The 12,858-nt window shown below is 46.9% G+C and overlaps 1 protein-coding gene across 8 annotated transcripts in view; it reads left to right on the top strand.

Annotated features, from left to right (window-relative positions):
• DENND1A (DENN domain containing 1A) overlaps positions 1–12,858 on the top strand; it is a 149,031-nt gene that overhangs the window by 64,798 nt on the left and 71,375 nt on the right. For all 8 annotated transcript variants that reach the window (XM_066201358.1, XM_066201354.1, XM_066201357.1 and 5 more), the window contains exons 7-10: positions 218–298; positions 2,380–2,433; positions 6,002–6,112; positions 9,895–9,995. In XM_066201358.1, coding sequence (XP_066057455.1) covers positions 218–298; positions 2,380–2,433; positions 6,002–6,112; positions 9,895–9,995 — 347 coding nt within the window. The remainder of the gene's footprint in view (positions 1–217; positions 299–2,379; positions 2,434–6,001; positions 6,113–9,894; positions 9,996–12,858) is intronic.

The raw sequence follows: 12,858 nt of genomic DNA, 5'->3' as shown, positions 1-12,858 counted from the left end.
GCTGTGTTCAGCACAGTTTGTCATTCTGCACTTCCCCTATTGCAGAGTCCCCTCAGTCTCTGCCAGGCCTCTGATCCGAGTTTGTCGTGGGCAGTAGAAGTAGAACTGGTGTTACACGTGCAAAATGTTCACCCACCCCTCTGGCCCACCCTGCCCTGCTGCCTCAGCCTTTACCTGGTGACAGCTCAGTATTCCTGGTTTATTCTTCCCATTTCAGGATAGTCAGAGGAGTGAGCTCCTGGAAACGTTTCATAAACTTACCATCCCTGAGCCAGGAACCTCTGTTCATCTTGGAGTGGTAAGTGTGGGGGGAGATGTAAACCAAGGTGTTTAATATTCATTCCCTGTCATGGCAGAGGAATGTCACAAGCAATCCTCTCTCCTGGAGCTTGTGCACAGGTGTTGTTTTCCTGTGAGGAGCTGTGAAATTCCCTTCTCACAACTGGGGCCCTCTGCTTCCCTCTGCTAACCTCAGATGTCTTTGAAAGGCAGCTGGGTGGAGGAGGGCTGTGTGTATTCCCCTGGGAATGTCTCACCACACCCTCGGTGACCTGGGCGAGGTCAGGAGCACCGAGGGGCATTTACTGCCCACGCTCCTGCACAGCTCCTGCCCGGGGAGTTTGAAGGGGGAGCAGGCTGGGAAGCAGACAGGCACTAACCTATCACAGCAGCCTTGGGAGCATTAACTGCTCATCACATTTTCTGGTTCCTTCTCCTCTTCCTTCCCCCTGCCTCAAAAAGCCTCACACAGAAAGGCATTTGTTTCATTTTTCTGTTGTGTGAGAAAATTAAACGAAGCGCACTGACAGTATAGATGTGGGATTTTATTGACAGGATTGTGTTTTGAATTTAGTCTTTTGGGGGTTTTGTCTTCACGTTTGCAGCACAGCCTTGTGCTCCAGGCTGTGGTGAGCACTGCAGATGCCCCTGGCTGCTGCTGCCAGCTGAGAGTTCATGTGGACCCTCCTGGGAAGAGTCCCTTGCATTTCCTGTACTCCTAAAGCACTTTCTGGCAAGAAGCAGCTCCTGCCCCTGGCTCCTGCCGAGGCTGGCAGTGCCCAGGGAGCAGCTGTGTGGCCCTGCTGGTCCCAGCCGGCCCTGGACACGTCCCCAGCCCCTCCAAGATTCCTCTTGAGGAGCAGCATTTCTGTTTAGGGGACGAGCTGTCTCCCAAGGCCAGGGGCACTGGGGATATTCCAGCTTTTTCATACCAGTGGTTCCAAGGAATGCTGCCTGTCTCCCCTTGTCTCAGACATTTCATGGGTGATGGAGCAAGAAAGGATAGAAAAAGCAACCCAGGGACCGTGTCTTTCTGATTTTGTTTTGGCTGTTTCTGAGCCCATTGCGGGGTGGGAGTGAGGTTGCTCTGTGTGGTACAGCTCAGAGTGCTGTTCCTGTGCCTTGGCATGGCCTCTTTGCAGCCAAACCAAACCAAACCAAACCAGTGGTGCGTCAGAAAGCGAAACTTGTGTTTCTGATTTAGTGTCTCCATTCAGCGGGGCTGTGGTCCCCGCCTGCTATTTCAGGTTACAGCCTGATCAGGAAGCGCTGTGACGGCTGAGATTTGTGTGCAAGAGAATTGTGCCAGTTGTGGAGCTGTGCCAAGGATGGAACAGCCTTTAAGGCTTCAGCCAGTATTAATAAGTAGCCCTGAGACAAATTGTGAAAATCATAAATATTGTGTGAATTGTATACAAGTCACATTCTCTGCTTTGCAAAGCCCTGACCAAGGATCATGCGAGTCATCCGTGGTCAGACTGGGAGCTGGAGTGAACCTGGGCTCCTGGAATGCAGACAATTGAAAACATTGAATAATGTAATGAATTATGAAAATATGAGAGCAATATGGTCTTTCAAAATACGCTTTTAGTGTGTATAAAAGTGACCTGGAGCTTTGCAGTATTTCTCAGGAAAGCAGGCATTGAACCTTAGGAGGCATTTCCCAGAACATTCCCATAACTTCCCCCGTGGCTGGGACAGACCTCTCTGCTGCTGTGGGTCAGAGAAGGCCCGGCCTGCTGCTGCTCCCTGAGGTCCATCCTGCTTGAATTACAGCCTGCCTTGGGGTTCCCTTGGCATCTGTCACAGCCCGTGTGAGCAGCACACACATCTGTCTGTAGCAGAGCCCTGAAGAACAAAACCATGGAATATAACTTTCATTTGATACTTTCTATCTTGCTGCGTTTCCTATTGCTTCTGTGATCTGGGAACCCAGCCTGTGGAATCCAGGACAGAGAACTGGGGCTGCTAGTTGGTAATGAATGTTCTGTCATTTTCACTTAGCTGAGAACCTCCTGTTACTGCTCATACTAATACCCAGCAACAAACTTACATTGCTTTCGACATTATTGAAATAATCGATATTTGCTCTTCTTGTAGCACTCTTACTTTACTGTGCCTGACACCAGAGAGCTTCCCAGTATCCCTGAAAATGTGAGTATTTGGGAGGACCCTACACTTTATTGTTTCCATCTGATGTCAGCAGCTGCACCGATGGCAACTATTGCTCTCTTTGGGATAGGCTTTATTCTGTAAAGTAGTGAGCAGTCAGTAGCTGACCGTCTGCATGTGTGATTAAAGGCTGAACTGTCTGAAGGACAGGGTGCTGGTGGACAGACTGTGGGCAAAACAGCAGCTCTGCTAATCCTTCACTGCCACCCCTCTGGAAGAATGACCTGAGAGAGCAGGGAACGTGCTCTGCTTGCTCCGTGGCTCCTGAGAATGCCAAGCACCCCAGGGCTCTTCAGAGCCACTTTCTGGGAGACTTTGTGAGCCTTGCACAGTGGGGTGTGTTCCAGCCTGGCTCAGCTTTCCAGCCAGATGATAAGTCTGTGGGGAGACAATGCTGGCATTTGCTTCTCTTAAATACTCTTTAATGTGCTCCTGCTCTGTCTCAGCCAAACTCCTGTGCCTGACATCTCAGTTTTCTTTCCCGAGCATTTTGCCGTCGGTCTCAGCATCGTATTCTTCAGCTGATGGCGTGAAAGAAAAAAGGGAATCATCAAGACATTCCATCTCATTTGTGGGTGATTTGTATAGCAGATAGCATTCGGGGCTTTTTGTTTGCCTTTCAAAACACTGTTGCTGATTTTTCTGTGTTGCAGACTCTTCATACTGACACATACTCTGACAGGAAATTTAATAGATGTGCTCTTTCTTCTGAGGTGCTTTATTTTTGTACAAGTATGATACGCTGGGTGTAATTCAGGAATCAATTCCCGAGTGTGAACCAGCCATCAAATCTTGTCCTAATTCACAGACTCATAAAATCCCAGAATGATTTGGTTGGAAGGGGCCTTAAAGCCCATCCAGTGCCACCCCTGCCACGGGCAGCAACACCTTCCACTCTCCCAGGATTGTGTCGTTTCTTAGGAGGTTCTATCTATCTGTTAAAGCAACTTTCCTGTGGAAGTGGAGCAGATTAGGGAATAATACAAGGAGATTAAATGGGCACAAGTCTGCTGTATTTTAATCAATTGGCCTGATTTATTAAAAATTCCACATATCTTACCAGGAATTGCATCTAAACCCGTATTAGCAAAAGTTTTAGTGGTGCCAGACTTGGACGTGATGCTGAATGAAGAGCTGCAGAGAGCTCTGTTTGGAGTGTTAAGAAACCTCTTGGGACTACCTGACTTTGTGTCAGATCAGTGTGCTTAATGAGTCACAGAACCATTTAGCACGGGCACTTTTCTGCAACAGCAACTCATTCCCTGCTTCAGGAGATGTGAGTTGTGTGAGGGATATGGAAATGCAGAGTGACTTCAGAAAGGAATGGGGTTGGTTGCAGGAGATACAGTGCAAGGCTGAAGTTCCTGGTGCTAGCTGTTGTGTTTCAGAAGCAGCAGGTAAGTTGACAGGCCGAAGTGATGGCATTTCCTTGGGGATGATGTCCTGTACCACATTGGTCCATCTTCCTCTTTAGATGATGGTGGAAGAGAATGAGGTGGTTTCTAATCTCAGAAGTCAGTGCAGCCAGTGTATGCTGATATTAGATGGCAAATGATTGGATGGCTGGTTGATCTGGGGATGAACTTTTGAAGGAGTGTGAGGGAGTTCTGTAGCACTCCTGGTGAATTTTGAGAGGAGTGGGGATACCTGTTCTGAAAATCCCCCATTTTACTGCCCCAAGAAAGGTTTAAATCCTAGGAAGCAAAATACATAACAATTACCCTGCAAACTGGAACGCTTTCATTTGTATTTATTTAACTCATTCATGGTTTTGTCACTTACGAGACATGTCTTTCAAAATACATGTGTAAGTCCCAATTTCAGCTTCAGAGCTGACAGCTTTCTTATAAATACAACTTCGAGGGAACACGTGAATCTCCTCAGTACCAATACATTTCCATGCAGCCCACATGGTCCCCAGGTGTCCTTGGCAAATCTCAGAGAGCAGACAAGACTGAAACCTTATAAATCTTCCCATCTGAAGGTACATTTGTGTGTCATGTCATCACAGTAAACTCGATGAAAGAACAATTGCAGATCGAGTCCCCACGTCTATTTTCCTCTTGCAGTGGAGGCTGTTGCCTCGCAGACAGATCCACGTGGAGCGGGGCCGCATCCTCGGGCTGGATGCAGGGATTGTGGGCTGCTTTTGCTGTGCCCCTGACTTGGGCGGCATCAAAGGGAGTTCAGGGCTCCTTAAAAATCCTTTGAATGCCCACTATTAGCAGGAATTGTGTCGTCATGAGCTGTGTTTTGGCGTGCTGGAGGGGTGGGTGAGAGGGGGAAGAAGAGCCGTAGAGAAGACAGCTTATGTTTAGACAAAAATATCATGTTAATCAGCACAGATGGGATGAGAAATACAGAAAAAGTACATGATAGTTTAATAGGTTTTTGGCACAATGTGTTGGCTTTTTTTTTTTTTTCTCCTTTGACTGTACCTGTCTGTGGCTCCAGCTCTGCTGTAACAAAGACCTGAGTGATTGTTTTATTTTACATGTTTGAAGCCAACCATAATGAGCTCAGTTTTTATCCCTCTACATACTGGTACCAAAGTCTCCCAAATACAATGCTTAATTTTCCTTCAGTTCTTTGTGTTTGGATGGCAAGCTGGGGAACATATTTTTGCACAGTATGAAGCATCTTGGCAGACTTCTCAGGCCAAGTATCTTGGATCTGTCAAAAGTGCTAATAGGCTTTGTTGAGCTTCTTTAAGTTTCTAAATCATATTTGCTTTTTGCTTTTCTGCACTTTTTTATTTAAGGATGATTAAGATTGCACTTGAATTCATGACTAATCTAATTTTGCTCTCACATGTGCTTTTTGTATAAGGCTGTCTTTATCCTATAGCAACCCTTTCATGTCTGTAAGAAGCTATTTGGAAACAAATTCCCTAATTCAGCATTTTTGGGTATTACCTTTTCCTCCACCTCTCCCCTTTTCTAAAATTTCTATGTTTTGAGAAGTGAAGTGCTCAGAGAGAGCATCCCTTTCCTCCTTCCTCAGCCTCCCCAGGGAAGTGCTCCTGTCTCCCACCCCGGGATGTCCGAGGGCCCCAAGTGAGGGGTTCAGTTCACACAGCTGGGTTTGTGTGTGTGTGATGCCCGGGTGTGTTCCCAATAGTCAGAATTGTTCTAGCACAGGCCGAGCTCACAACTGAATTTGCTGTATTAGAATTGGCCTCTGAGAGCCGCTTTTAGTTTTGGGATGTGGGGTTTTGGTACTTTATCAGGCAGCTTTAAAGTCCCCACAAAAGTGACAGAACATTTTCTCAGAGAAGTATTTTGTATCCTAAAAACCGTGTGTGAAACATCATCACTTTTATTACTGCAAGACCCAGCTCCCCAAAACTTTGGGGAGAGATACTGCAATTAGAAAGGCCTTTGCCATAAGATGAAATCCTGCTTTCCTTTGTTAAGCCACGTACTGGATGTAGCACAATAAAAAGATGAAATCTCTTTGTTTTTTTTTTTTTTTTTTTATTTGGTTTTTTGTTAAGGACACTTGGTTTTGTAATATCATGAGTCAAAAATGGTTTTTCTCTCTTCCCCAGAGAAATCTGACAGAGTATTTTGTAGCAGTTGATGTCAACAACATGCTGCATCTCTACGCCAGTATGCTGTACGAGCGCCGCATCCTCATTTGCTGTAGTAAGCTGAGCACTGTAAGTAAAATGCACTAGAATTTCTTCTATTCACAGTATTTAATTTGTTTTTTAATCACAGTCATGTGTAGGAAGTTAACTGATTATCTCCAGGTCCATCTTTCAACCTCAGTTACGCAGCCTCAGCTCAGTTCTGTGCCTTATGTGAGGATTTCGTGGAGCTTCTATTGGCCCCTGATGTTCAAAAGCTTTTTTTGGATACAGGGATTTTTGTGGCTGTTTGGCACACGAATGTTCAAAGACTTATGCCATGGTAAAGTCCTTTATTCAGAATTTACTTGACAGGGAAAAAAAAAAGGATAAATGGCACTGTCAAATGGATGTTCCAGTGACCTGTTCTGGATGGACCAGAGGAGTGGGCTGAAGTACATTGACAATGCAGTTTTGCACTTGTGGTTGATAAGGTTTAGTCTTAATGCTCCTTAGGCTCCATCAAGTGTCTGAGAGATGAAAGCTGCTGAATATTCTAGAGTACTCTCTTCTAAAAATGGCTGGAGATCAAAACAAGCACAGGGCTTGATTCAGTTCAAAGTTTTGTGTTATGCATTTCAAGGTTTAGCAGTCAATAAGATTGTGATTTTCTTTATGAAAGCAAATGCTCCGTGGTCATCGTGTTTGCTCTGTAAATGGCTATTGATTGCTTTCCTTTGTGAGTGCTGAAGATGGTTTAACTAATTTTGGACTCCAGTGCTGCGGGCTGAGCACTGGAGCAGTCGTGGCTGAAGTGCAGCTGCCATTGCCATTTCCTGGGGCTGGAGCTGGTGAATGGCTGTACCACCTGGCCTGCTTACCTGCTGTGAGATTCAAACTGCTCCGTGGCACCGTGAGTGCTCTGCAAGGCTGGAGTGATGGCAGCACAGGGCACAGAAATGAGGCGAGTAAGGCCTCAGGCTTAATCCCGGAATAACTATTACAATATCATTTTGAAAGGTAAGGGGAAGGAGAATTATAATAGCCCCTGGCACCTCATAACAATTATTAATGTTTACAATCAATCCCACATTTAACTGAAAGCATTTAAGTATTGTAAAGTTTAATACCGTAGAAAACTTGTAAAATCTTAACTTCTCTATCTGCCACACGTTCTGTGTCCTCACTGCTAAAATAAGGAAAATTCCACCCAGGTCTGGTAATGGAATGAAACGAAGGAGAGGTGTTTATTTCAGCAAACAAGGGGATGAAAAGAACCGTAAATGATCAGAGAGGAGGGAAGAAGAGAAGGGCTGCCCAAAGCATTTCAGAGGTTGCGTGGTTGGTTGGTTTAATCTCTTCCTTTGTGACAGAGCCTGGGAAGAGGAATTACTTACCTGTCACTGTGCCTTCCTTAATGAGCCAGTTCACAAGTGGGGCTGGGTTTTTTTCCTCTCTTTCTGCTATTTCTCTTCCTTTTGCCTCTGTCCAAGATAAAAGCACGTCTGGTTCTTGGGAGGGAGGGGTATTCATACTGTGTGTTCTTAGCTTACAAGTTTCTCTCTAAACTGCTGGCAGATTGGAGTGACAGTGTAAGGCAGGTTTGAGGAGCTGGGCCCGAGCCAGCGGTTGCCGCTCGCCGTTCCAGCCCAGGAACATTCTCTGCTCTCAGCCTGTGCTTGGCACTGCCAAGACCTTGTCCCTGGAAAGGAACCAAACCCCCATTCCCTGCGTGCAGCCAGCCTGGGGGGCTGCTCAGGGGCTGCTGCCTTTGTCTGCAGCTCTTAGCTTTTTAGCACAAAAAGTGGAAGGGACCTGCCTGCAGTTCATTTCTGTTAGCGTTGGGAGACTCACTCCAGACTTGGGCCTTGAATTTAATGCCAGGTAGGAGAGAGAAAACGAAACCACCCTGGGTGGAAAGTCTTCTGTGGTGGAATGAATTCTGTGCCACAATACATGATCTCAAATTCAAATTTGGATTTTAAATATCCTTATATCCTTAAGCTGAATAAGATTTAGAGGTAACTGAACAGAGGTGTGTTTGTTAGCTGTTTTATAAACCCTGTGTACTGAACCTGTGGAGAGGTTACAGCTGTTTGCTTGCATTTTGTTCTTCTTCTCTACAAACAGAAATGCAGGTAATTCCTCAAAATGTTATAACAGTTAATCCTGTTAGATTTGGTTACATATTCCGTGATCTAACTCCTCAAGAAAAGCCAGGTATGAACCAAAATGATAAATCCCCTGCGCCTGGCAGAAGCTCACCTGCTGGTGGGAGCATGCTGCTGCAGAAATGAAACCAGAGCTCTCCTTGCAGCCGGAATTCTCCTTTCCTTCAGGACTTGCAGCCCGGCCACCCCAAGGTGTTTCCTGCCTGGGATGGGGCAGCAGCGCTCTGGCTCTCATTATAAAGTGTCTTACACAAAACTCTGAAATGGCTTAAGCTTGGGGATTTCAGGGGTGTTTCCGTCTGGCTCCATCATACTGAGGTGGGTTTCTTTGAATGGTTTTTCTGTGATTTTTGGAGTTTTAGCACAAAGCAAAGAATCCCATTGGGACGCAGATGCTGCTCTGGTCCTGGAGCAGAGCCTCCCGTGCCACTTCTGCCACGGCACGGGGAGCTCTGACACAACCTCTTATTCCCTGCCTGGGAATAATTCCTCCTCTGAGGGTGAGGAATTAGACCAACATATGAACAGTCTGATACCCCACCCATGCTAGAATTAATGTCATGATTTGTCTTTGCTTAGTTTGATCTCGGACACCTTCAGGCCACACAGGGACCCCGGTCCCTTAGAGTTTGTCTCCTCAGGACCTGTGAGCAGCGCTCTCCCTCCTTGCCCCTGCCCAGATGGCATTAAATGCTCCATTTCCTCCTGCCTTCCGAGAGCTGGGGGATTCGTGGAGAGTTGTGTTCCAAACATCTCTCACAAGTGCAGCTCAGTGTAGTGCTTGTGCTGGGTGTCCCTGGAGATGAAAGGGCACTGAACCGGGAACAGGGTGGATGTCACTCTCCTGTCACCTCCGAGTCTGCCTTGGATGTGTCTGCGTGTGAGTGCTCTGACTGATTTCTTTATTTTACTTCCCCAAGTGTGTGTGCTCATATCCTTCTCTTACAGTATTTTGCCTGTAGCTTTTGTTGAGATCGGCTTATTGAGCATTACCACCTGCTCCATATTAATATCCTTGGTGAATGCAACAAATATCCTGCTTACCTTCTTTTCCAAGTTAATAATTATTGTTTGAAATAGGATTGAGAGCAGTAATTTCCTCTGTGAGGATTCTCCCCATGGCTTCACTGGCACTTGCCTTCGCTGTTTCAGTACCTGTCACACCAAAACTCTTCTGCATGAGTTTTTAACAATATAACCGAGAAATCAATGGATCAGATGATGAGGTGAAGGGCAATTAGATAAACTTCCCTTTTAAATCATCAAGATTTAATCACTGAGTTTAGTGTACTGTGTTTTGAAGAAATGCGTGCCACGGTTTTTTCGGTCGGCGTTATAATTTCAGAGCAGTTTTATGATGTTTGATGGGTGGGAATTTCCAGGTTTGGGAGATTTGCCATTGCTATTCCTTAGTGCCCTTTGTGTTCTCGTTCCCGTGTTTGTGTTGCTTTATTCGATGCTGGGTGCTCTCTGCAGGTTGGGTTTGTTGAGTGAATCGTGTTCTCAGCCGTGCACAGAGTCAGGCGGGTGGCAGCCACTCCTGCTCCCCCCAGCCCCTTGTTTTTGCCAGCAGTGCTGTGTATTTTCTAACACAGCATTGACAGGAAAGCAGAATCCATTCTTTACTTTCTGGCCTCCAAGTTTACCCTCTGAAGCTTGGGCTTTGTCTCATTTCTGCTCTGCTTTCTCCGTGTTTTTCAGTTAACTGCCTGCATCCATGGGTCTGCAGCCATGCTCTACCCGATGTTCTGGCAGCACGTTTACATTCCTGTCCTGCCCCCACATCTCCTGGACTACTGCTGGTAAGGTTTTCTCTGTGAGTGCATCACGGGCTGTGTTCTGCCCCCCAGAGCACTGGGCACCGCTCTCAGTGAGCCTGAAGCCTCTCCTGCTGCAGCTGCGCCCAGGCCTGCAAACACAGCTGTGCAGCTTTAAGGGAAGCTCGCTCCTGTGCAGCTGGTTGAAATGTCGTGTGCCTGTGTTGGGGAGCGGGAGCTGAAGAGTTATCTGGTGTGGAAATGAGCCTGCTCTGGCTCCCTGCGCAGGAAGGGCAGGTCCTAGTCATTTGCAGTGCCAGCAGGTGCCTTTCCCTGGATAATGGGCTTCTCACGTGTAATTAACACTTGCAGAGGCTGCCCCAGCTCCCCTCAGGTACCTGCTGCTGCGGCACAGGCTTTGCCTTGGGAGATCAGTTATTCACGGACTTCTGACAAAGGCAGGGACAGGGGCCCGCCCAGAGGGTGAAAAAGCAAAGCCTGGGGCAGGAGAGGAAGGCAGGATCACCGAGCATCCCTGGGGGATTCTTCCGTGGCCAGCACCCGGCCATGGCAGGAGGGAGCCGCGCTGTGTGCAAAGAGCGGTTTCAAAATGTACAACTGTTAGGCAGCCCGCAAATGCAACAACTGATTTCCTTACCCAGCCAGGAACTTTAATTGGAGAGGTAGCTCCACACTCTGTCATTGTTTGAGCAAGTCAATTTAGCAACAATTTATGTGCCATAAAATATTTCCCAAAATAGAGTCCACCATCTATTTTGTAACCATGTGAACTTGGAGATGTCGTTTTTGCCTGGGAGGACTGAGCAATCAGCTCCCTGCTCCCGGCTTTAAGGCAGCATTTCTGCTTCCTGGTGTCTGCCTCTAAAGGGAAATGACCTGAGATTATTGAAAATAGGAGAGTTCCCTTTAGCTTTAATTATTGCCTGGTTATTTCTTTTGCAAATACGACATAAGAATTTTAGAGAGCTGAAATGGGAACAAAACTTGAAGCAATGAGAATTCTTCAGTTCTTATGAATACAGAGTATCTTGTTCATTCAGTGGGCTGTGCTCATTTACCGACTGTGCTGTGATGTTTTGAATCTTCTCCTGCTCTTTTGAAACTCACAGAAGGATGGATAGACTGTGTCACTCGAGATCTTTGAAAGTTTTTTTGAAAAAAGTATGTTCCACCTGTGATTATTTGCCTTTTGCTTCCCATTTCCCTCATGAAAGGGTTTTCTTAAACTCAATATTTCTGTTCCCCTGCATTGCTCACTGACGTACCTTCCGTCAGAGCTGAAAACGCGTCTCCCAAATGTTTGTTCTCAATGCGCTTGCTCAGTGCTGACCCGGTGCTGCTGGTGGATCCTCCAGGCATCCGGAGTGACCTCGGTCATCTCATCCAGTCATGTAGAGGACTAAAGGGCAGGAGGGGAAGCAAGGGGGAAGAGTGCTTTCCTTTACTTTTATTTTTTAATTAGGCATTTTCAGCCCAGGGAAACATTCTGGGTGCAGGGGACTGAAATAGTGTCACTAGATTCCATACCTTAATGCACAACTGCTTGTTCCTGTGAACACAGAGCAGGAGAGGAAGCACAGGAGCACAGCTGCCCCGCTGGTGGCTGGGTTGGGCTTGGCTTGTTCAGAGCGCATGCCAGCAGGTGCCAGAAGTCCTGGGTAGTGAGGTGCTGCCACCAAGCATCGACAGTCAGGCACATCCAGCTGTTTGAATTTGGCCAGATCTTCTCCATCTATTTTCCTGGGAATTGAAACATTTGGTGACCTGAAGGAAGCCGTGTATCCATTCTCCTCGCTACTTCTCCCCCGTTGTTTTCTGTGTGCCATAAAACCACTCCCACTGTGTCTGCTTCCTTCTTGCCCTCAGTGCATGTGTTTAAAACCAGCCCTTAGAAAAGCCCAGCTTTGCTGAGCTGGGACAGGCTGGGTGTGTGCTGAGCCCCCGAGCTTTGTCACCAGAAGAAACAGAACGTTTTGTAGGGTGAGTACAACAGTCCTTTCTATCAGACAGAGACCCTCGCAGCCAACCGGAATAAATTCTGGGAGCACCCTTGGCACAGCTGCTGAACAAACGCTTCTGCTGGGGCAGTTTGCCCTTTCTCCTGGAGGTTTTTGACCCCCTTCCCCCTGTTCTCTAAATCTGCAGCTAGTCAGTGTGCTCCTGGAGTAGGTGGAGGCGGAGCTGGGATCCTCCCGCTGCTGGCAAACAAAGATTCCTGCCCGGGGAGCTCCGGGTGGGCACTGCCGCTGAGCCTGCCCCGCCTGGGCACCCGCTGAAGCCTCTTGAGCTGCTCTCCTGCAGCAGAGCCCTTCGTTCTCTGCGTCCTTCCAGTTCATGCAGTCAGGTTTCTAATCTGCATCAATTACCCCAATAAATTTCGGGCGGAATTCTGTTGCATTTCAATGAGGAATCTGAAGAGAAGTCAGGAGACTGCCCCGGAGAGGGAAGTACCAGTGGTGGGAGACAGCCACCCTTAAGTCAATGTTTGTAGAGCAAGAAGACATGAATGTGGTGAATGTGTTCTCATCCATTTTCCCGGAACAGTGAAGCAAAATGGTGAAATCCCTGTGTAGCTGCAAACAGGAACCTTTTGGAGATCCTTGGGCTTCTGCATTACTTTCCTGGTGAATTGCAGCATTTTTTAAGGCCGGGCTTTTTTCACTTAAGAAGAAATGTCCCTCTATTTCACCTGCTTCTCTTCCAATTAGTAGTTGCCCACCTCTTGGGAGCATAATTAAGAGGTCTCTAGTTTGCCTCAGAAAACGAATTAAAGAAATTGTAAAAATGCAGCTGTAATAAATGGGTAATATATAGCCATTATGTCCCCAAAATCCATATTCATGCTTCTGCATTGCTACTTTAATGATTTGATATTTACCTATATAAC

This window comes from Chamaea fasciata, unplaced genomic scaffold (assembly GCF_029207755.1).
Source record: "Chamaea fasciata isolate MVZ Bird 193981 ecotype frontalis unplaced genomic scaffold, bChaFas1.0.hap1 SCAF_20, whole genome shotgun sequence".
NCBI classification, from domain to species: Eukaryota; Metazoa; Chordata; class Aves; order Passeriformes; family Sylviidae; genus Chamaea; species Chamaea fasciata.
The sequence above is the reverse complement of the archived record's forward strand: the minus strand, read 5'-3'. Positions and strand labels throughout refer to the sequence as shown.